The 23,665-nt window shown below is 57.0% G+C and overlaps 1 protein-coding gene across 2 annotated transcripts in view; it reads left to right on the forward strand.

Moving 5' to 3' along the window:
• LOC149521880 (guanylate-binding protein 3-like) overlaps window positions 1-23,665 on the forward strand; it is an 86,649-nt gene that overhangs the window by 61,358 nt on the left and 1,626 nt on the right. For both annotated transcript variants that reach the window (XM_089772589.1, XM_089772588.1), the window contains exons 7-11: window positions 1,394-1,671; window positions 3,807-4,019; window positions 7,921-8,023; window positions 11,857-12,167; window positions 22,911-23,048. In XM_089772589.1, the coding sequence (XP_089628715.1) occupies window positions 1,394-1,671; window positions 3,807-4,019; window positions 7,921-8,023; window positions 11,857-12,167; window positions 22,911-23,048 (1,043 nt within the window). The remainder of the gene's footprint in view (window positions 1-1,393; window positions 1,672-3,806; window positions 4,020-7,920; window positions 8,024-11,856; window positions 12,168-22,910; window positions 23,049-23,665) is intronic.

The raw sequence follows: 23,665 nt of genomic DNA on the forward strand, positions 1-23,665 counted from the left end.
AGACCCACAGCCCCTGCACCACACAGCTCAGTTTCATGCCACGTTACAATAGGGAGCTGATCAAGGGTGGGGGCTGGGAGCGAGGTGGAACACAGGAGGTGACAGTTGTGACGTAGTGGGGGGTACCTTGCAGGTTGCTAGGCTTGGGTTGTCAGTGACCTCCACTGGCTGCTGGCTGCAGCACGGCCCAGCAGGGCAGGGGATGAGTCATTATGCAAGGGGGGCTGACCAGATATCTCCCAGGGAGCGGAACAATAGGAAGAAGGGGAGTGGAGCCCTGGCTGTGGGCAGGGCTGGAAGTGAGTGAGTTTGGTTTCTGGCTGGGATCATGGAGAAAGCAGCCTAGGCAATGGGCTGGGATTTAGGGGCCCAGGCTCCCCCACCTCAAGGGGGGCTGAGGCATCCTAGGCCTGCCCTGGAACCAGATGACATCTGTGCTGTGCTGTATCCTGGAGAAGCAATAAACACCCTCTATTCTACTGGCTGGGGGAGTCTGTCCATGCCATTACGGGGGTGCAGGAGACGGGAAAACAATCGCTTAGCAAGTGCCGTCGTGTGCGTGCGGCTGTCCAGGAACATGCTGTCGCAATCCCCGTGCACAGAACGGGGGATCTCTCACGTCGTTAATATTAATCACCTTGCTTAAGTGCTGGCTCCGGGCCAGGCCGCTCAGCACCTCCGAGGACAGAGCCTTTGGTGGCTTGGATGGACACAAATTAGAGTCAGTCGATTGGGGAGCAAAACCCGACCAAAGGGTGAGGGAGTCTGGCCTGTTGGGAGGTTAAAGCGTTGGGCACGTTCGGACTTGGGAGAAGAGTGAGAAGGACCCGAGAGCAGCCCCTTAGCAATAGCGCTAATGCTCCTTGCAGCACCCACCTTCCTCCCCCCCCCCCCCGCCTTTCTCTCTCATCCTTCATCTCCTCCTGCACCCCCGGGGCCAACCCAGGCCAGGCCTCATATTGCAGCCCCTCTCGGCATCAGTCTCTCCCATGGTGCCCCTGGGCCTGGACCGGATTCCTGCAGCCCGTGTGCCCAGGGCCTCCCTCCTCCTCCCCCTCACTGCGTTCTGCTCCCTTCCCCCGCGCTTCAGCCCCGTCCCATCTCCTCCCTCCCTCCGGCCTCACCGGCTCCTTGTCTGTCGGGTGTCCCACGGGCTGTGAGCTCCTGAGGGCAGGGCGCAGGGACAGGGCTGACTCTGAGGGACCAGGCTCACTTCTGGGGCTTGGACGTCAGAGGGACAGGAGCTGCCACCGGCATCCGCCCCCCAGTGATGTGTCCGTGGGGGCTACTCAGCCAGGCAGGGAAGGGCCCAGGGCCAGTGCAGAGCTGGGGCCAGGCCCTCACGGGAGTCTCTGGGAATTCTCCTAACACCCCTGCCCTGCTCTTCCCCCAGTGTTTGGCCTCTTAGCCCAGAGCTACGTGGAGACCATCGTGAGCGGGAAGGTGCCCTGCCTGGAGGATGCAGTGACCACCATTGCCGCCAGGCAGAACGAGGCTGCGGTCAGGGAGGGGCTGGCTCTTTATGATGCCCAGATGGAGGAACAGGTCACGTTCCCGGCGGAGGTGGCCGCGCTGTCTGAGACACATGGGGCGTGCGAGAGGGCAGCCCTGCAGCTGTTCATGCAGCAGTCCTTCAAGGATGAGGATCAGAAGTACCAGGAGCAGCTGGCGGTAAGTTTATGGACCCTGCACGTCCCCCTGCCTTGGACCTGCCCCTGGCTATTACTCTGCTCCTTTCCTGGGTCTATTACAGAATATCAGGGTAGCCCACTCACTGACCTGGAGCCCGCTGGGCTAAGTGCTGTGTACACACAGAGCAAAGGGGCAGCCTCTGTGGCTAGGAACTGAGGTCCCCTCCCAGCCGTGCGGTGGCGTGGCCCTGCAGCTGCTTAATGCACCGAGCCAGGGGCTCAGGGCTCCAAACACCATAGGGACAGTCCCCTCTTATTGTGACTCTGCCTGGGTCGCACCAAGTGACAAAGGGCCTCAATTTTCAAAGAGCTGGGTGCCCAGACAGCAGATCAGGGCTCAGTGAGGTTTTCAAAAATGCTTCAGTAGCTTGGCTCTGAATTCCCACTGACAATCAAAAAGAAGGTTTTTGGCTGAAGTGACGCGTTTTCAGGAAGCCTCTTTTTGTAAAAGTGATTTATTTACCCCCTTGGAAGAGAGGGAAGTGATCAGGAATAGTCAGCATGGATTCACCAAGGGTAAGTCATGCCTGACCAATCTGATTAGCTTCTATGATGAGGTAACTGGCTCTGTGGACGTGGGAAAGTCAGTGGATGTGATATGCCTTGACTTTAGCAAGGCTTTTGATAAGGTCTCCCACAATATTCTTGCCAGCAAGTTAAGGGAATATGGATTGGATAAATGGACAGTAAGATGGATAGAAAGATGGCTAGAAGGCCGGGCCCAGCGGGTAGTGATCAATGGCTCAATATCAGGATGGCGGTCGGTTTCTAGCGGAGTGCCCCAAGGTTCGGTTCTAGGACCGGTTTTGTTCAATATCTTTATTAATGACCTGGATGAGGGGAGGGATTGTACCCTCAGCAAGTTTGCAGATGACACTAAGCTAGGGGGAGAGGTAGATACACTTGAGGGCACAGATAGGGTCCAGAGTGACTTAGACAAATTGGAGTATTGGGCCACAAGAAATCTGATGAGGTTCAACAAAGTCAAGTGTAGAGTCCTGCACTTGGGACGGAAGAATCCCAAGCATAGTTACAAGCTGGGGACCAACCAGCTAAGTAGTAGTTCTGCAGAAAAAGACCTGGGGTTACAGTGGGTGAGAAGCTGGATATGAGTCAACAGTGTGCACTTGTAGCCAAGAAGGCTAATGGCATATTAGGTTGCATTAAGAGGAGCATTGCCAGCAGATCCAGAGATGTCATTATTCCCCTTTATTCGGCTTTGGTGAGGCCACATCTGGGCTGTGTCTAGACTGACAAGTTTTTCCGCAAAATCTTCTGATTTTGCGGAAAATCTTGCCAGCTGTCTACACTGGCCACTTGAATTTCCGGAAAAGCACTGACGATCTCATGTAAGACTGTCAGTGCTTTTCCGGAAATACTATGCTGCTCCTGTTTGGGCAAAAGTCTTTTTCCGAAAGATTTTTGCGCAAAAGGGCCAGTGTAAACAGCACAGTAGTGTTTTCCACAAAAAAGCCCCAGTCGCGAAAATGGCAATCGGGGCTTTTTTGTGGAAAACCATGGCTAGACTGGCCAGCGGAGGCAACCAAAATGATTAGGGGGCTGGACTTATGAGGAGAGGCTGAGGGACTTGGGTCTGTTCAGTCTGCAGAAGCAAAGAGGGAGGGGGGATTGGAGAGCAGCCTGCAACTTCCTGAAGGGGGGTTCCAAAGAGGCTGTTCTCAGTAGTGACAGGTGGCAGAACAAGGAGCAATGGGCTCAAGTTGCAGTGGGAGAGGTCTAGGTTGGATATTAGGAAAAACTATTTCACTGGGAGGGTGGTGAAGCACTGGAATGGGTTCCCTAGGAAGAGGGTGGAATCTCCATCCCTAGAGGTGTTTAAGTCTCAGCTTGACCAAGTCCTGGCCGGGTTGATTTAGTTGGGTTGGTCCTGCCTAGAGCAGGGAGCTGGACCTGTTGACCTTCTGAGGTCTCTTCCAGCTCTGTGGTTCAATGATTCTATGATTCACTGCCCGGCCCCGGGTCAGACACTGGGCCTTGGGCTTCCACTGCCGAGGGAGGGACGTCTCCTGACCACACGGGCATTAGAACTCTGGGCAGTGCAGAAATGCAGCCCCCCCACCCCCCACTCACTACTCTCTCCCTGTCACTCCCCAGGAGGCGATAAAAGAACATTACAGCGCTGTGCAGAGCAGGAACCAAACCGCGTCCCAGGAGACCTGCCGGGCCCTGCTCTCCCAGCTCTCAGCCGACGTGGATTCGAAGCTCAGCGAGGGGGTTTACATGAAGCCCGGCGGGTACCAGCTGTACATGACTGATCAGAAACAGGTGGTGGAGAGTTTCCAGAAGACGCCCAACAAAGGAGTCATGGTGAGTGCTGGGCAGGGCTGCGGAGCTAGTCGGGGGCAGCGTACGCGCTGCGGCGTCCTTATCTGCCCACAATCTGTGGGCCTGGGAAAGAGCATCAGGCCCAGCTGTGAACACTCAGCATCTGAGATACCGGGCTGCTGCCAACTCCACAGAGCAGGAAGTCACCAGGGAAACCCTGAGAAATACTAATAGGTGTTGCTGTCTGAGCCTTCAACATGTGTCAAAAGTGTCACCACAGGACTGGAACAAGGCAAATGCAGTGTCCATCTTTAAAAAAGGGTAGAAGGACAATCCAGGGAACTACAGCCCAGTCTGCCTCACCTCAGTTCCCTTCAAAATCACGGAAGGGATCCTCAAGGGATCCATTTTCAAGCACTTGGAAGATCAGAAAGTGATCAGGAACAGTCAACATGGATTCACCAAGGGCAAGTCCTGCCTCACCAATCTGGTTGCCTTCTATGATGGGGTAGCTGGATTTGTGGATATGGGGAAGGTGGCGGACGTGATCTACCTTGATTTCGGCAAAGCTTTTCCTATGGTCTCCCACAATAGTCTTGCCAGCAAGCGAAGGAAGTCTGGATTGGATACGTGGACTACAAGGTGGATAGAAAACTGGTGGTTAGATTGTTGGGTTTGGCTGGTAGCAATCAATGGCTAGATGTCTCATCTGTGGTCGGTTTCAAGCAGAGTGACCCATGGATCACTTCTAGGTCCAGTTTTGTTCAACATCTTTATTAATGACCTGGACGAGGGGACGGATTGCACCCTCAGCAAGTTTGTGGATGACACTAAGCTAGGCAGAGAGGTAGATACGCTGGAGGGCAGGGAGAGGGTCCAGAGTGACCTAGACAAATTGGAGGATTGGGCCACAAGAAATCTGATGAGGTTCAACAAGGACAAATGCAGAGTCCTGCCCTGGGGATGGAAGAATCCCAAACATTGTTACAGGCTGGGGACTGACTGGCTAAGTAGGAGCTCTGCAGAAAAGGCCCTGGGGGTTACAGTGTATATGAAGCTGGATGTGAGTCAACAGGGCGCCCTTGTAGCCAAGAAGGCTAATAGCATATTAGGGTGTATTAGAAGGAGACTTGCCAGCAGATCCAGAGAAGTGAATATTCCCCTTTATTTGGCACTGGGGAGGCCACATCTGGAGTGTTGTGTCCAGTTCTGCTCCCCCCTCCCCCACTATAGAAAGGATTTGGACTGGAGCATGTGACCTATGAGGATGAGAGATTACAGCTTGTTTCCCCTGCAGAGGAGAAGGGTGAGGGGGGATCTGAGAGCAGCCTGCAACTCCCTGAAGGGGGGCTCCAAAGAGGCTGGAGAGAGGCTGTTCTCAGTGGCAGCAGATGGCAGAACGAAGAGCAATGGTCAAGTTGCAGCTGGGGTGGTCTAAGTTGGATATTAGGAAAACCTATTTCCTTAAGCACGTGAGGGAGCACTGGGCTGGGTTCCCTAGGGAGGTGGTGAAATCTCCATCCATAGAGGTGTCTAAATCTTGGTTTGACAAAGCCCAGGCTGGGATGATTGAGTTGGGTTGGTTCTGCTTTGGGCAGGGGGCTGGACTCGATGCCTCCTGAGGTCTCTGCCAACCCTGGGATTCTGTGACTCTAAATTTGGGGCACCGCTGGGTCTTACAGTCCTCCTACCGGCCTCTTCCCATCCCAGTTCTGTGTCTCTGCTTCCTGCGGAGGGGATCTAGTCAACGTACCAGTGACAAGGCCGCCAGAGCTGTTAGCAGCCCCTATTTCATTGGTGCGATGCTGCAGGTTATAAAATCCCATCTCGCCAGCTGCCAATGGGCACAGGCACCAGTTCAGTAGTGCTGTGTAGGGCCCCAGAGAGCCTCAGGCCAGCCCTGTACACAGTGTCCCCTTTGAACCACTTTTACTGGTCGGCGTGACACATGCAGTAGCCCTGCAAGCCAGCCTGGGAGCGCTGAGTCACATTCTGCCTGGGTCGCGAATATTCACACTGCGGGACTGTGACCCAGGCCCCACACTGCACTGGAAGGGGTTAACACCACACTGTGAGTGAAGGAAGTCCCGGCCTGTACTGAGCATGCTCAAAGTCCGGCCCCTATAAAAGGAAGCATTGAATCCATGGGGCAGGACGATGCTGGAGAGGAAGGGCGCATGCGGAGAGCCAGCCCCAGCCCCTCCCTGCAGGAGCTGCGGGCCCGGGGCTCAGACGAAGCTCCCAGAGCTCACAAAGCACCGGGGGCAGCCTGCACCGAGGAACATTGTGATCCTGAGACGTCTTGGGCCAGGGCACCACTGGCCACGCGAGGAAGCGGCCCAGGGAGGGGAGGGAGTGGTACCTCCCCGCTGGGGGACTCAGCAGGGCTCAGTGGGATCCCTGCCCTGCTCTGCCATGGCCAGGGCCCTGGTACCCCCGTCCTGAGCCACCAGCCCCGTGCTGGAGCGCCGCGTGGGGAAGGGCTGCTGCGCTGACTCTGGCCCTCAGGTCTCACTGCCCCAGAGGCAGCCCCAGCACCTCTGGGCCCGGGAATTCACAGCCCTGGTGCCGCTGGGCTCGGCCATTCCTGGCCCTGGGGAGGGGAGCAGAGTTCTCAAGGGAGCAGCTACAAAGCTCTACGGCTACTGAGGGGGAAGGTCCCTTAGCCCAGGCTCTGTCCCACCCACAGCGGGGAGCATGTGGGGAGCAGGCGATGCCGATGGAGAAAAGGCCCCTGGGGGATCCTGGCCATTACAGGCCAGTTAGCCCAGCTCAGCGCAGACAAACGGGAAGGAAGGGGCCGTCCGGTGCTGGGGCGCTGAGCTGCAGGGGGGGGGCTGGCTCCCAGCTGGGCTCCAGGGCTCCCCTGCAGACTGCCAGGCTAAGCAGCAGGCGGGTGAAAGGGGCTGGCTGGAGGGGAGCCCCTGACCAGTCTGGGATTGCCCCAGCCCCAAAGACTCCCCCCCCAGGGCACCGTTTAGGGAGGGCAGGGGCTGACTCCTCTCCCCCAGGATCCCTGCCAGGGCTTTGCTTGCTCTGCCCCTTCCTGTGGGTGCCAGGGGGTGAGAGGACAGCACAGAGCCTGCGCCTGGCTGGAGGGCAGGGCAGTGAGAGACCCAGGCCGGGTCCTTCCCTCTCGCCCCCCGACAGTGACAGGAAGGGGAGCAGCAGCGTCCTGGTGTGAATCCCGGGGAAGGGGCCTTCAGCCTCCCTCCCTCCCTGCTTCCCTCCCCCCCGAATGGCACCGCTGGCCCCACATGGTCTCCACAGCCCAGCCCCTGCCCTCAGCTCCTCCTCGCACTGCCCAACGCTCCTCACACCTGCACCCCCACACCCTCCGCCTCTCCCTGACCCGCCACCCCCAGTCCCGGCCCGACTCCTGCACCCCCACATACTCCAGCCTGCTGCCCTGAGACATTCCCCCCCAACACAGCCCTGACTCCAGCAACCCCCCCCCCCGGCACCTGCCCTGACTCCTTCCCCCATTCACACTCACCCAAACCCTCCCCCTCAGCCGCTCCTCACAGCCCAAACCCTGACCCCTCTGCCCCCCACTTATCAACCGTGAGCCCTGAGCTGCTCCCCACACTCCTCAGCCCTTAGTCCTGCACCTCCTACAGCCTCAGCCCCCCACCCTGAGCCCTCCACGCCCTCAGTCCCTTTCCAGCACCTCCCATGCACCCAAACCTTCTGCCCTCAGCCCCTGCTCACAGCCCCCTGCATTGGCAGGCTCTGGGGGGTGTTCTGCAGGTCTCTCAGCAGCCTCCCTTCACGGATTTCCAGCTCCCAGCCGCGTCTCGGGGCGATTTGCTCTGCCGAGTGGCTGAGTTCTTGTCGGGCAATTCTCCCCCTGCTGGTGCCCCCGCCCAGAGATCAGCACCTTGTGCCCCTCGCGCCCAGCGCAGCCTTGAGTGCAGGGACTGACCTGCCCCCTTGTCCCCAGGCGGAGCAGGTGCTGCAGCAGTTCGTGGACAGCAAGAAGGCAGAAGCAGCCTCCATTCTTGGGGCCGACAAAAAGCTGTCAGAGGCGGAAAAGAACCAGGCAGGTGAGTCTCTGGGGAAGGGTTTTAAGCAGGTTTCTTCCTGATTTTCAATCATTTCAACAACAAAGACAACAACCCTCCATCCCTATACAGCAGAGCTATGGCTGGGAATCCACGGCCATCCTGGGCTCAGGGTGTCCCTACAGCGAACACCACGGCCACTGGAAATCTCCCATTTCTGGGTTGTGCTTTGGGAGCTACAGGGGCTGCCCGGTTGCTCTGCTGGGGTATGTCTACACTAGCTCATTAATTCGAGCTAGGTAGGCAAATCAGGAAACTGGGATTGCAAATGAAGCCTGGGATTTAAATATCCCGGGCTTTATTTGCATGTTCCTGTCTGGCTGCCATTTTTAATTCCCCTTAGTTCAAACGAACTGCCCGCGGCTACACGTGGCAGTTTAAAGTTAATCCGGACTAAGTCCTTAGTTCAGATTAACTGTTATACCTCATTGCGTGTGTAGCTGCGGGCAGCTAGTTCGAACTAAGGGGATTTAAAAATGGTGCCCGCCCGGGAACATGCAAATGAAGCCCGGGATATTTAAATCCCAGGCTTCATTTGCAAACACTGAAGCTCCTATTGGTCAGGAACTTGGGCAAATGGGATCTGCGGGGGTGGTGCCACAGGCAGGATGCTGTGCAGATACCAGGCCACCGCCAGCCTAGGAGCCAGAGGGATGTGACCAGGCCCATGCCTGGGAGGTGCAGGGTCTGGGGCAACCGCTAGAGCCTGGGACAATCCTGGTGTCAGAGCCCCCCCCCCCCTGCTCCACCCCCACCCCACCCCGCTCCACCACTTCCCTCAAGTCCCACCCCCCTGACAAATCTCCCTCCTTCATGCAACATGAGCGGGGGGTTATGGGCCCTGGCGTGGGGAGGCAGCAGGGGTTGCCCCCTCCCACACTGCCCTTGGCGGCAGGAGCAAGAGTGGCCCAGCAGCCTGCTCCGCTCCTCCCACCGCCCTCTCCCAGCCGCTGCCCCTCACTTCTCTGCGCGGTGGGAAGGGGAGCTCCGTGGCTCCCTGCTGCCGCGGAGGGGTGGGGCGCTGTGGGCTGAGCGAGGGGGGTGAAGCAGAGCAGAGGGGAGCGGGTTGTGGGGCTGCTCCAGCTCCTGCCATCGCGGTCAGTGCAGCAGGGGGTGAGAGCTGCTGCCTCCCTGCCACCAGGCCCCCACTGCCCAAGGCAATCCCCCCGGATGCCCTGGGACCCATGCATAGGATGGTGGAGGTGACCACCGTGGGGCCCCCAAAAGTGTGAAACCTGAGGCTGTCACTTTTTTCCGGAAAATCATGCCAGTCTAGACATAGCCTTTGTCTCTATCGGCTCCTGCTTAAAAACTCCCGAGTCACAGATTGCCTGGCCTGGGAGGTGGCTGCCCCCACCAAGTTAAAAAACCCTTTCTTTTTGAACTCAGAAAGATGCACTTGGGAACTTCCTCTGGAGGGGAACCCAAACTTAGTTACCACAAGAGAGCTTGAAAAATAGAAAAATAAACCAAGCTGCAATCTCAGTGGGTTTTTTCCGAAAAAACCTTCTCTTACATCCACACTGCTATTGCGTCCTTTCAAAAGACAATCGAAAGAACAGAGGGGTTTTTCCGACATTGGTAAACCTGATTGTACGGGGAAGAAGCCTTTCTGGGAAAGAGCTCTTTTGGAAAAAGGCGCATGTGGAGGGGGAAGAGGGAGTTCTTTTGGAAGAAGAGGAAAAAGGGAAAAGCACAGGTGCCCTGGTGGCCGCTCCGTCCATAGTAATCACAGCTCACATGCGAGAGAGCATTTACTGAGCGTGGAAGCTTTCTGTCGAAAGAAGTTGTTTCCAAAGATCTCTTCTGAAAAAGCTGAGTTTTAGTAAGGGGCTAACAGTCCCCTTACACTTATCTCCCGGCCCTAGACCCGGCGTGTCCAGGGGGTCAAATGCCGGCGGCAGATACAGTCACTCAAGTGCGCCGCAGAACAGCATGTCCACGACCTCCCGAGATCCTCCTGCTTCCGGCAGAGCCTGGACACGCCGTAGACATGCTCCAGCACTTGGCGCGTCCAGGTCAATGTCAGCATCACAGAGCCCCGATGCTGAACAGGATCCCAGATGGGGCCCGTGCTCACACTGCTGTTGCATCCCTGCAGCCAACCAGCACGGCCAGAAAGGGCACAGACACAGTTTGCCACTGCAGAGGGGAAGGCAGGAAGCAGTGCATTATGGGCCCAAGACAGCATGTACTGCAAGCCACCTGCTGCATTGTTTCCAGGCCAGCCTGCACTGGGCACATGACCCACAATGCAAAGTGGTGCAGACACTGTGGGATAGCTACCCACAATGCCTCTTTCTGAAAGTCGACAGTACCCACCACAATGGGGGTGCGCTAGTTTGAATTAAGGTTTTTATGTAGCTTTTTCCGATTTTTGAAGAGGAAAGCCGTTCTTTGGACATAGTGGAGTTTTTCTGGGATACCGCTGGTATCACGGGGACCCCCCGCAGTATAGACATAGCCTGAGATGTTGGCAGAGGCTTTAGATGCAGGGAGAACTGTGTAACCAAACTCTCTTGTGAGCACGTCCGATTGGTGCTGCCCCAGGGCTCTCAGGCTGCAGGTCACTGTCAGAGCTCTCGTCCACTGGCCAGGCCTGTGTTGGCTGTTTGTAGGGAAGGGCCCTAACTCCCATTCACACACGGCTCTCCTTTGCCTTTACAGGCTGGATTGGGGTCATGTAGCTGCCAGGTGCTTAACCCTTTCCAGCCCGTGTCACCCCCTCTGGGCTCTGCCCGTCTGTCCAGCGGGGGTGGGGTCTGGCTGGGGCTGCCCCAGTCAGTGGGAAGGTGGGTTTGGTTTGCCCCCCACCCCCAGCAGAGGGCCCGTGACCCTGCCCCCAGGGACCTGCAGCTGCAGGGCGGGAGACAGACGGGAACTTCCCGCCCATCTCTCCCTGCGGGGACACGCGGGGTGTCTGGGCTGGGGGCGTGACTGGCAGGAAGGTCCCAGCTCCCCTGCCCTGGCTGGGTCACTTCCCGCTGGCAGGACAAGTCGGTGCTTGGCCAACTGTGACGTACTTGTTCGTTGCTATTCGGGGCAGGGGGCGACCTCTGCTGTCTGTAGCACAACCCAGCAGGGCAGGGGGTGAGTCATTATGCATAGGGGGCTCCAAACCTGTCTAACCAGCTACCCCCCAGGGAGAGAAACAAAGGAAGGTGGAATGCCGTCCTTGGCTGGGGGCAAGGCTGGAAGAGGGTTAGTTAGTTTTGGTCTGGAAAGCAGGAGAGAAGGAGCTAGGGAGGGCGCTGGGATTTAGGGGCCCAGCCACCCCCATCTCAAGGGGGGCTGAGGCATCCTAGGCCTGCCCTGTAACCAGATGACATCTGTGCTGTGTCCTGGAGAAGCAATAAACTCCCTCTATTCTACTGGCTGGGGGAGTCTGTTCGTGCCATTTTGGGGGTGCAGAAGGCGGGGGAACCCCAACGCGCCATCACACACGCGGGGTGTCTGGGCTGGGGGCGTGACTGGCAGGAAGGTCCCAGCTCTCCTGCCCTGGCCGGGTCACTTCCCGCTGGCAGGACAAGTCGGTGCTTGGCCAAGCGTAACGTGACCCCTCAGCCTGACCCGGCGTTCTCTGGGGCCCAAAGTGGGGCCCAGTCCGGTCTGTGGGAACCCACCTGCAGCCCGGCCTGTGGAGCAGGGGTGGCCATTGTATCGCCATGGAAACTGACCGGCCCCTCCTGTGGAGAGGCAGCTGCCAGGTTAGAATCAGCCCCAGCCCCTGTCTGCAGGGCTGGGCGCTCTCTGCCCCATGCAGACTGCACAGCAGGGGGCTGATGCCACGTTCTTTGCATTTCCCATTTCCACAGCTGACCAGGCGAGGTTGGAGGAGCTGGAGCAGCAGCGCAAGGCAGAGGAGGAGAGGAGGCAGCAGCTGGAGCTGCAGATGAGAGACCTAGAACGCAGCCACCAGGAGAACATTCGCCAGATGGAAGCCAAGATGAAGGAGGAGGCTGAAAAGCAGAAGCAGGAGAGGGAGGCAGCTCTGCAGAGCAAACTGAAGGAACAGCAGAAGCTGCTGGAGCAGGGCTTCTCAGAGAAAGCCGACCTACTGAAAGAGGAGATGGAGCAGATGCGGAAGGAGGCAAAGAAGTGGGAAGAGAAGCGGCAGGAGGAATTGGTGAGTCCCTGTGGGGCTGGCGGGGTGATGTAGGGAGCGTTTCCCCCAGGGAGCACCAGGAACACACAGTGGCCAGTGTGGTAAAGCAGGGAGTCGATACGCTGCATTAACCCCCCACCAGGGAGATCTGCCTTCTCAGCGCAGGGCTGCACTTCAAATGCTGCAGCTGCTCTGGAGCCTTCTCCTTTATTTAATCCCCCCCCCCCCCGCAGCTCAGTGCTGCCTGCGCCAGGGCTGGGTCTCTCAGGGGTGGGGCTGGGCCTCGGTTTCCCATTCTGCTGGCCGATTGGAGCCAGGCAGGTCGGATGAGGGCCTGTCCCACATGCACTGGGAGGCGGGTCGGGGGCGGGGGAATTGTGTGTTTATCCAGCCCCTGCCCCTGTTGGTTCCTGAGGCCTGTGGGGAGAAGCCTTTAGGAGGCGAGTGGTGAATGGGGGGAGGAATCCCCCTCCCTTCCCGTCTCTCTAATCAGTGTCACCCGGCGCCCCTCACTGCCGCATCTGGGCCCCCCACAGAGAATCAGCAGGGCGGGGCCGGTTGCTTGGGCCCTGTTGGTACCAGACACGGGCTGGTCACTGAGCCCCAGCCGGGCAGAGACAGGAGCTGCCTTCCTGCCAGGCTGGGGGGCCCTGCCAGCCGGGCTGCTCGTGTGGATCCGTATGTGAGAGGCCGGGGGGGCTGACCTGTGACGGGCTGAGAGTGGGGGTGAGGCCTGGCTCAGACCCAGCCAGCTCCGCCAGGGGCCCCTCGGGCTGGCTGCAGAAACGGGGAGTTTTGTCCAGTCTCTGGACCCTGAGAACTCAGAGTTCAGCTCCAGACTGGTCAGCGAGGTCCCCTCCTGACTCCCCTCGGATACACTGGAGCTGGTGAAGGGTCTAGTGCGGGGGGGGGGGAGGGGGAACCGCACACCCAGCACATAGCCAGGAACCAGCCGAAATACACACGCGTCACGCCATTGGTCAGTGCATCCTACCACCCCCTCTGATTGGTCGGCTAATGTCTGTGACCAGTCCCTGTGCAGACCATGAACCAGCCACGCGCTGCAGCTGCAGCTCTCACCCCTCACTCCCCTGCTGACCCCTCTTGTTACCCACAGGCCCTGGGTCAGTTCCTGCTTCATCCCCTCGCAGCCTGGTCCCTTGTTTCTGTTTCGTTCATTGTCCAGGCCAGGGCCGTGGCTCCCCCCTTTCCTCTCCTTGGCTTATCACTAGGGGCCTGCGCCCACTGCTCGCTGTGCTCACCAGCCCCCCCTCTGGGGGCAGGTGTCTGGCAGGGGGAGGGGGCAGGAGCAGGCAGAGGGTGCAAGGTCTCAGCTGAGTGGGGGTTACTGACCGGGCCCGGTCTGGGCACAGCTGAGGGAGTCTGCTCAGGGCGAATTGCTCGAATCCGGGGCTCTCTCTAGCCCCCAGACTGGAGACCTTCCCAAGTAGGCCACAACCTGTCCCACAGAGCACTTCAGCTGCCTGCCTGAAGCCTCACGAGCAAAACCCCTCCAACACCCCAGCAATACCCGTGCCTCTGATGGCCCCGGGCCTCATACACAGGTGGGGGAGGGGGGGTCTTAGAACCCAATCCCACCTACCCCGAATAAGTTCTGTCCGGTTCCAAGAAACCAGCCACAGATCCCGGCCAATTTACTCTCCGGATCTTACCCACAAATCACGCTGAGCTAATCCTTCAGTATCTACGATCTAAAGGGTTATTATTACATTAAAGAAAAGCATGAGAGTAAGGTTGTTAAAGGATAGTACGTTACATGCACCGAATCTCCCAGTTCTCGATGCAGGCTCTAGCAGAGATGTTACAGCTGCTGGCTTAAGAGTCCTTGTTGCGCATCCTAGGATCAGGATGGGTCCACAGGTCTTCCTGGCTTTTTGATCCCTGCACTGCTGCCTCTGGGATGAAGTGCTGACTGAGTACCAAGATGGAGTCAGCCACATGGCCTATTTATCCCTCCTTCCTGGTCTCTTCTTGGCTACAGCAGGTCCCCTGGCCCATGGCTTATCCCGGTGTTCCCTGCTGGTAGCCCCTAGGTCTGAGTCCCCACTCTTGAGGTGTGTCCTTGGCCTATAGAGGGCTATTGTTCCAGAGCTTTGCTCGTTAGCATGTCCATAGGCTGAGCTGCTTTGCCCATGGTTCAGCCACATATAGAGAAACATTTGGTATCCACCAAAATACATGCTTATAACGTCACATACCGACATTATACAATCACATGAATAGTGCATATGGAATCAGAAGAAAGGAGGCTTCTATTTGACACCTCACAGGGCCCCCTTTGTGCCACTTTTGGGGTCAACACTCCCCCACGGGTGCAGCAGTGATCTGACTGCTCCTTTCAATATCCAGTAACGTGACAGTGGGTGTGTGAGGGGACTGGGGGTGGGCGGAGGGGGGAGTGCACATGGCTCACAGGTCCCACCTCCCCGGAGCACCAGAGATGGGGAGGCCGTATGACTCCTGCCTCTGTGGAGAACGGGGAGGAGAGAGGCCACGTGACTCCTGCCCCCCAAGAGCACAGGGGAAGGGGGAGGGGCCCATCTCCCAGCTCCCCCAGGGGAGGGCAGGAGGGAGGCCTCATGGCTCCTGTCCCACCAGAGTTAGGGTTGCCAGGTGCCCAGTATTGCACCGGACAGTCCGGTATTTGCGCTTTTTGTCCGGTGTTGTGCAATGTCCGGTATTCTCAGATTTTTCCGGCTGCGCACCGGATGGAAGCCTGGCGTGAGCGGGGGGAGTGTCTGGAGGGTGGGGCCAGGATCAGCGCTAGGAGCCTGTGATTGCACAGAAGCCGGGCTGGGGTAGGGGGAGTGGCCACTTTCCCCGCCCCTGCAAGGCTTCTGCGCAACCACAGGCTCCTAGCGCATATCTTGGCCCCGCCGCCGCCTCCTTCTGGGGGGCTTATTATCCCGGTTTCGGATTTTTTTTTTGCTCGACCATTTGGCAACCCTAACCAGAGTTGGGGGGACAGTGAGGTGGTGGGGCAGCTCCTGGCCCCCAAAGGGGGGAGGGAAGAGGTCTTGTGGCTTTTTTCCCACCCTCCCACCGCCCTGGTTCCGGGGGGGGAGGGAGGATGCCGGGCGGCTGAGGGCGGTGGGATGCAGAGCGACGTGGTGATGTCATTCTGTCATCCCACAGGAAATATTCTGTCTCTAGGAGAGCGTCTGTGTGTCTGTGAGTCCTTCCTGCCTGTGCGTCTTGCATGTGTCCAAGATCTCCTCCTAGGCCGCACGCGCTGGGACCACCAAGTTCCGTAGCAGCTTCCTCTCACCTCACATTAAACCCCCGTCAGGGTTGGTTGTACCTGGGGAGTGAGAGGTGCCTGGAGGGGGCCTGGTTTCCAGAACATGCAAAGGAAGGAGGCAGAGTGGTGGGGGGGCACAGAGAGCAGGGACGCGATGCTGAGAGTGGCCACTGGGGGCAGCTACAGCCCAGCTGGGCTCTGCCATCCTGTCTGCCTCCAGCCTGGGCAAGGAGCCCTCCTGCCCCAACCCGGAGTCTGCTCCCCCCAGGAGACCTGGCAGGCCACGGGACGGGTGCCGGATGCCGGATGCCGGGTCGGCCCCCAGATACCAGCCCCCCACCCCCAGACAGCTGGGCAGCCCATGGAGCCTGGCCGTCCCTGAGTGCCGATGCCCCCAGACTAACTGCATGGTGGGGGGGGGGGACTGGAGGCTGGCGACAGCCTACCGAGTGCTGCCCCCCACAGGGCTGCAGGATGGGGGGACAGCAGCAGCAGGCTGGGTCCCACCCCCACCCAACCAACGTGCAGCTCCCAATCCCCCCATCCTGGAAGGAGCCCCTCCGAAGAGCACCACCTTGGCTGCTCAGGTGGAGCCTCTGGCCAGGGAGCACCACCATGGCACAGAGGAGGAGCTACTATTGCTACGCTGTGATATTGCGGAGGTTGTGTGCTCTGTTACATTGTGTGTGATTCCTACTGTCCTGTGCTGCTCTGCTGTAACCCTGTGTCTGCCTCAGTTTCCCTGGGCACTGCACTGGTACCTGGCTGGGGATGGGAATGTTGGGTGTGTGTGTGTCTGTGTCCGTCCATCCATCCATCCGTCTCTCTCTCTCTGCCTCTTCCCATCTTCTAACTGGGGAGGTTTTTAAAGGCCTCCAGCAGGCCTGAAGTGGAGTCAGCTGCCCCCAAACTGCCTGGGCCAGCGCCCTGTCAGACCAGCAAGTCCTTGATCTCCTCTGAGGATTTCCACGGCCGAGCTCTGGTCCCTTGGCATCACACTCCAGCGCTGAGACGCCAGCAGCAATGGCAGGCAACACCCAACCCCCCACCCCCCCAACACCCAGCCCCCCAACACCCAGCCCCCAACCACCTTCCTATCTGTGCCCTGAGGAGACACCACGTTGCTGGCAGGGATCCCAGAGAGGACACTCGCCTGCCCCTCCCTCAGCCCCTCTTTCCCCTTCCCCAGCATCAGCCCAAGCACCACGTCTGACATCCATGCTGAGAACTGTGACCGTCCCTCACCATCCATGGAAACCCCTGTCATCCCTGGGGGCCATTTCCCCTTTCACCCCCACCTGGGGCCAGTCACCGCGGACAGTTGGGTGTTGGGGATCATCCGGCCCGGCTTCTTCGTCGAGTAGTGTCCCTGAGGGTGCTCCACTCGAGGTGCTGGGCTCGTCCCGGCGCCGCAAACGGAGAAACTTCCTTAGCAGTAGCCCTGCCGGCCCGCGCATGCGCTCCTGCTGCCTCGCGCCGTTCGAGCCGTTACAGCTGAGCGCGGGCCGGCTCGTCACTTTCCTTTCAACCGTCCGCGGCCGCAGATGGACCTAGGACGTGCTCCCTCTCCGGCCTGAGGAGAAAAAGGGATTTTTACTCTGGAGACTTTAATTGCCACTTGGCAGTTTATAGTTAGTATAGTTGTTAATAGTTAGTCTAGTTAGTTTTCAAAATCTTTGTTTTTCTGTCCTAATCTATAGTTGTGTTCTGTAGCCTTTAAAAAAAACTGTTTTCTTGTTGTTTGCAACCTACAAAGACTATGCCTGGCTTCAGGAAATGTTCAGTGTCAGGATGCCATGCCTGCATCCGACGGACACTCGCGCTGTGTCAAATGTCTGGGGGACGGGCACATCCCGATGAAGTGCTCGCATTGTATGAAACTGACAGCGCGCAGCGGGCCACGGGCGGAATCGGCACCGGCAACGGCTCTAACAGCCGTGTTACAGCCGGCTATGGTGGCCCCGGCACCGGCTGACGCTGCGCATGCGCAGTCAACTACAGCCCTACCGGCACCCATGCCTGCGGGGCCGGCTGCTGTGACCGCGCTCTCCAGGGTGCCGCAAGTAACAGCGCCGACTCAGGCACCGCAGGTAAGCATCGGCCAGCGCAGCCCTCTGCACCGCAGCCTCCTCCGGCACCGGCACAGCTTTTAGCTCCTGCGGCACCGCTGACTCATCCGCAGGGCAGCTATTCGACTGGGGCCACCCCACTTCAAACGGCACCGTCTTCCCCTCTTGATCCTCCGGTGCCGACTAAGGCACTATACAAGTCAAGGCGTGTTCGGACACCTTCCCTCACGCCAGACTGAGCTGGGTTCTCCCCGAGACCCTGGTCACCAGCTTCATCTTGCTCAGACAACCATCATGCTCCTCGTTATGTCTCCACTAGGGATCACTACCATAGATCATCTCATCGATCACCATCATACCGTCACTACCGCTGTCACTACTCTTGCTGTTCTCGTTCTCCATCTCGTTTTTCTGTTAGATCTATCTCACCAAGATCCTCAAGACGCTCAAGATATTCACATCAATGCAATGCATCCAGAGGCTACTCTCCAAGACGCTCCCCAGCTCACCGTCAGAGATATGACCATTACTATGATGACCGTCTCCCTTCTCGTAACACACGATGCCCGCATTCACGATCTCCACAATCCACTTGTTCAGTGTCTCCACTTCACGTACCCTCGCCGATGGTTCCACCAGCGCCTGCGGAGGACACTATCTTAGTTTTTAATCATGATGAGCATGAGGACAATTATACCCCGAACAGGGAACCACGGACCCCTGAGTCTCCGGCCAACTATTCATCATCATCACCGTACGACGCTGTCTTCCGTGAAGAGCTCTCTCCCGTGGAAGATCATAAGCAATTTCAAGAGCTCTTTATGAGGGTTGCGCATTCTGACTACCCATTCTTATTCTACTTTCAAGTAGGAATAAGGGATCTTCCGGAAAAGGGTTTATTTTCTGAAAAATCGCGTCTAGACTGGCGCTTTTCTCCGGCATAACCCCGAGCCGGAAAAAAGCGGCAGCCATGTAAATGCAAATGCCGCAGGGGATATTTAAATCCCCAGCAGATTTGCAATTCCGAAGTGTCTCATTAGCATCCCTTTTCCGGAAAGGGGTGCCAATGTAGACACAGTCTATGAGTCTATGAGAATGATATATGGCAGACTCCAGCTGCTTCCTTACCGACTAACAAGAGGTCGGATAAGAAATATTTTATAAACCAAAAGGGTATGGACTTTTTGTTCACGCATCCCCAGCCCAATTCCCTCGTCACGGATGCCGCACAACAGAGATCCAAGACGGCTCAAAATAAAAATACCGCAAGTGACAAAGAGGCTAAGCGCCTGGACATTTTAGGCAGAAAAATATATTCTTCTGCCACTTCAGTTCTCCGAATGTGTAACTACGAGGCTCCCCTCTCGAATCTTGATTTTGACAATTATTCTAAATTAGTCCCTCTTCTAGAACACCTACCAGACTCTAAGGGTCAAATCTTAAGGGCAGTAATACAGGAGGGCTACGCAATGGCTCAAAGAGCACTGCAGATTGCCCTGGACACAGCTGAGGCAGCAGCTAGGGCGACAGCTACTGCTGTAGTCATGTGTCGTGCATCCTGGTTACACCAAGCTGTGGCCCCGAAAGAGTTGTTCAACAAGGTAGAAGACTTACCCTTTGATCGTAAGTCACTCTTTGCCCAATGCACTGATCAGGTGTTCCACTCGGGCAAAGACTCCCATACGACACTGAGAACGCTTGGGATGTATACGCCTCCGTATAAGGATAAGAGGTATACGCCCTATAACAGAGAGACCCTTCTCTTACGTGACATTCCGTGCCAAACCATATGAGCAGCAGAGGCCAAGGCAACGCCAACAGAAACAAAGACAACAGCCTAGCAAGGCATCCAGCCACCAGCAGGGGCGGCAGCAAGTTTGATGGGTCAGTCGAGGGACTGCGCACCACCCCTTTGTCGGGAGCTTCACACAATCCGCTAGCTTTATTCCATCATCGGCTGAGGCCTTATCAACGTCGCTGGTCTCTGATTTCCACCGACCGATGGGTCAAAGACATAGTTGTTTCAGGATATGCCATCCCTTTCAACTCAATCCCTCCCCATTCCCCACCCTCCCCGTCCCTTTTCAGGGACCCCTCTCACGAGACTCTTCTACAGCAAGAGGCGTCTCGACTACTTATTATAGGAGCAGCGGAGAGGGTACCCATTCAGTTCCGGGGGAGAGATATCTACTCTCGGTACTTCCTCACCCAGAAGAAGTCAGGGGGTTGGAGGCCTATCCTGGACCTACGTTGACTCAATCGTCACCAGTGGAAACAAAAATTCAAGATGGTCACATTAGTCTCTATCATTCCGGCTCTCGACAAAGGGGATTGGTTTGCGTCCCTCGACTTGCAGGACACCTATTTCCATATAGCAATTCATCCGGCCCACAGACGATTTCTTTGTTTTGTAGTGGGTTCAGATCATTACCAATACCAAGTGTTACCCTTCGGTCTGTCAGCAGCGCCACGAGTGTTTTCCAAAACCCTAGCAGTGGTAGCTGCTTACCTTCAACGCCTCAATATCACAATCTTCCCGTATCTCGACAATTGCCTACTGAAGGCCCATACTTGCGAAGAGGCTACATGGGCAGTGACCACCACCAGGATGGTGTTCAAGGCATTGGGCCTCATAATCAACTTCGGCAAATCGTCCCTGACACTGAGTCAGGACTTGGAATTTATCGGCGCGAAGCTCAATGCACTGAGCGCAAGAGTATACTTACCCACAGCAAGGTTCGAGTTGATTCGGGATTTGGTTCAGACTGTGTCAATTGCTCCCAGATCCCGCATGCTTGTGTGTCTACAGCTGCTCGGACATATGGCTGCCACCACATATGTGATGTCACATGCAAGACTTCACCTGCGCAGCCTCCAGCATTGGCTTTTCACTGTTTACACACCGGGGGTACACAGCACGAGCAAAACAGTATCTATTCCCAAACACGTCAGGACTTCACTAACATGGTGGGACAACCCCCAAAATTTGCTATCAGGGGTCCCCTTCCACAGACAAAGGCTCTCAGTGAAGATCACAACGGATGCTTCCTTGATCGGTTGGGCTAAATGGCTGTGGGCAATCCATCACGGTATAACCCTTACCCCATCATACCTTCCCGGCAAGGACAATATCATCGCCAATGCCCTCAGCAGACACTTCCTTCCTCTAACACGAGTGGGAGTTATACAACGAAGTTTTCGCGATCTTTTCCATCTCTGGGGGTTCTCGAGTATAGACCTCTTTGCCACTCGTCACAACAAAAACTGTCATTATTGTTCACGAGGGGGTGTCGACATGAATTCCTTGGGAGATGCTTTCCTGCTCGATTGGGGTCGTCACCAGCTACTCTATGCGCTTCCACCTCTTCCTCTCATTCCGAGGGCGCTGGAGAAGATAGCGATGGAGGGCGCGACTGTGATTTGGCCCCGACAGACTTTGCTGACGCAATTGTCGAGAATGTCGGTCGCTCAGCCATGACAACTACCACAGCTGTCCAATTTGCTGTCTCAACATCACGGTACGATGGTGCATCCGAGCATTGATCGCATGCACCTCACAGTGTGGCTCCTAACTGGCTCCAGCCACCAGAAATGACCTGCTCTCAGGCAGTAAAACATGTACTGATAAATAGCAGATGCCATAGCACTCGCAAAGCCTACCTCTGCAAATGGCATCGGTTCCAAACGTGGTGTCTGGAGAGGAACTTTGACCCTCTCTCTTTGCCGGTGCAGCAAGCTTTGGATTACATCCTCCACCTAAAGACAGAGGGGTTAGAAAATGCTTCGCTGAAAGTTCACTTGGCAGCAATCTCGGCCTTCCATCCTCCCATCGATGGTCATTCGCTGTTCGCTCACCCGTTAGTTAAAAGATTCCTAAAGGGGGCTCAGGAATCTGTACTCGACCTACACAATCGCATCCAGAGCCGTGGGACTTGGCCCTGGTACTGGACCCTGTGCAGTAACGTCTGTTCTTCGAGATGTTTCCCCGTGGGTGCTCCACGACCCACCCTCCTCCCTGCTTCGGAGCTTCTGTTTTATTTTTCAGATGCTTCCAGTTGGGAGGAAACTGACGAGCCGGCCCTGGAGAAACAAGCTGGTGCAAGACGGCCTAGCCCAGGCCCCAAGTCTGTGTTCCTCTGGCACCGGGTAGCCATGGCAACATCCCTCGAAGGCCTTTCTCCTCCCAGGAGCGAGAGTTCCCTTAGACCAATGCAAGTGCTCAACCAGGAAGGACATTTCCCTCCAGATTCCCCACCTGGACATCCAGGGCAAGACACTTTTCTCTTGAGCAGCCCCCCTCCCGAGTGCACTGCAGGGGCCTTTCTTCTGCCACGGCCCAGTCACCTGCTGTGCGCATTCCCGCCAGCGCCTCTCATCCCCAGGGCACTCAGGAGGCGCCTCGTTAACTCTCATTGCACCGCCGTGCTACGACTCATTGGCCGACCGACGTGCATCGGAATCCCAACAAGTCACAGTGACTTTGCTGTTCGTCAGAGAACTCCTGTCCCAGACCAGGGCGAGTCTCTGCAGCCCGACCTTAAATCTCCCAGCGTTGTGTGGTGGGTGATGAGCCATTGAGACCATGTTGGTGAGCATGAGAAATGAACCCACAAGGGCCACGTACACCGCCAAGTGGGAGACATTTCCGGTTTGCACACAACCTCCCGTCTATTGCCCAGTCATATGGAGATCACACAGGTGCCAGATGATCACGTGCACCTGAAATCACCGGGACGGTTGTTAGTCTGAGTGAGTGCCTATGACTCCTATGTCTTACTGCATCCCCCCGTGGATGGACTCTCCACCTGTTCTCTGCCTCAGGCCTCAGTTTTTGAAAGGCCTAATTAACCTTTTACCCTTGTGCGTCTGCTCCTCTGCCTGTGTGGGATTCAAATCTAGTCCCTCCGAATACACGGCTGAGTGTGGGGGTGACAGGTTTGCTTGTGAGGGCGGGGGCGGGGCTCAGCAGCCCTGGGTTCATTGATGGCAGAGGCCTTGTGCTCCCGAGGCTCCTGCTTCAAGGCTCCGTGCAGCCAGCAGCAGGGGTCAGGAAGGAATTAACCCCCCTGCCCTCAGGGATGTTTATTGAATTCCCTTCCCTCTCACAGCGGGCTGGGCACAGCTGCACAGGGAGCACTGGACAGAGAGGGCCACACCATGGGGGACCAAGTACCCTTCTGTCAATGGCCTGGCCGCCTGGGTCTTGCCCACCTGCTCAGGGTTCCTGTAGGTGGGCCAGGCAGGACGTTACCTTCTGGACAGATTTACAGGGACCTTTAGGGGAGGGGAGAGTCACCTTCCTGTGCTGGGTGGGGGTGAGTCACTTGCCAGGGTTACCCGGGTGGTGTTACTGTGGGGGCTGAGCTGTGTGCAGTGCCGGGTGCTGGATCTTTGCCCAGCAGTGCTCAGTTGCCTTTCTTTGCATAATTCCAGATCCAAAGGAGAGAGGACGACCGGTTGAGGTGGGAGAGAGAAGAAAAAAATCTTCAGCGCCAGTGGGAGAGAGAAGAAAATGAGAGGCAGCGCCAGTGGCAGAGAGAAGAAAACGAGAGGAAGCGCCAGAGTCAGAGGGTAAGGAAACATCACGATGGCGGGTACTTAGATTTTCCAAAAACCATCGCCAAGGTCCCTCCCCAAAGCTCGTAAGCAAAGAAGCCAGCTGTGGGGTAAGAGGGAAGCTCCGCTCATGGACTGGTACCTGGTTACAAGACAGGGAACAAAGGGGAGGAGTCAATGGTCAGTTTTCAGAATGGAATCAGGTATCGAAAGGTAACTGCACCGGGACTGGTCCTCTTCCACTCATTCATAAATGCCCCGGAGCAAAGGGTAAGCAGGGAGGGGGCAGCATTTGCAGATGATTGACAGCCACTCGAGATAGTTAAGTCTAAAGCAGGCTGCTAAGAGCTACAAAGCGATATCAAACGGCAGCTGAAATCCCTCTGAGCAGTGCAGAGCAATGCCGGCTGGAGCACAGAACAGCGTCTGCACACACAGACTGGGGAGGTCCCGTGTGGCTGTCACTGCCCCAGAGAGGGACCTGGGAGTCCCTGTGGAGAGTTCTCTGCAACCATCCACTCGATGGGCAGCGGCAGCCGAACAGCGACCAGGCTGCTGGAATCCTCCAGAGCTGGGGAGACAAAGCACAGGGAGGGTCTTGCTGTCTCTGTATCAATCCGTGGCAGGCCCAC

This window comes from Pelodiscus sinensis, chromosome 22 (genome assembly GCF_052426305.1).
Source record: "Pelodiscus sinensis isolate ZL-2025 chromosome 22, ASM5242630v1, whole genome shotgun sequence".
Classification (NCBI taxonomy): Eukaryota; Metazoa; Chordata; order Testudines; family Trionychidae; genus Pelodiscus; species Pelodiscus sinensis.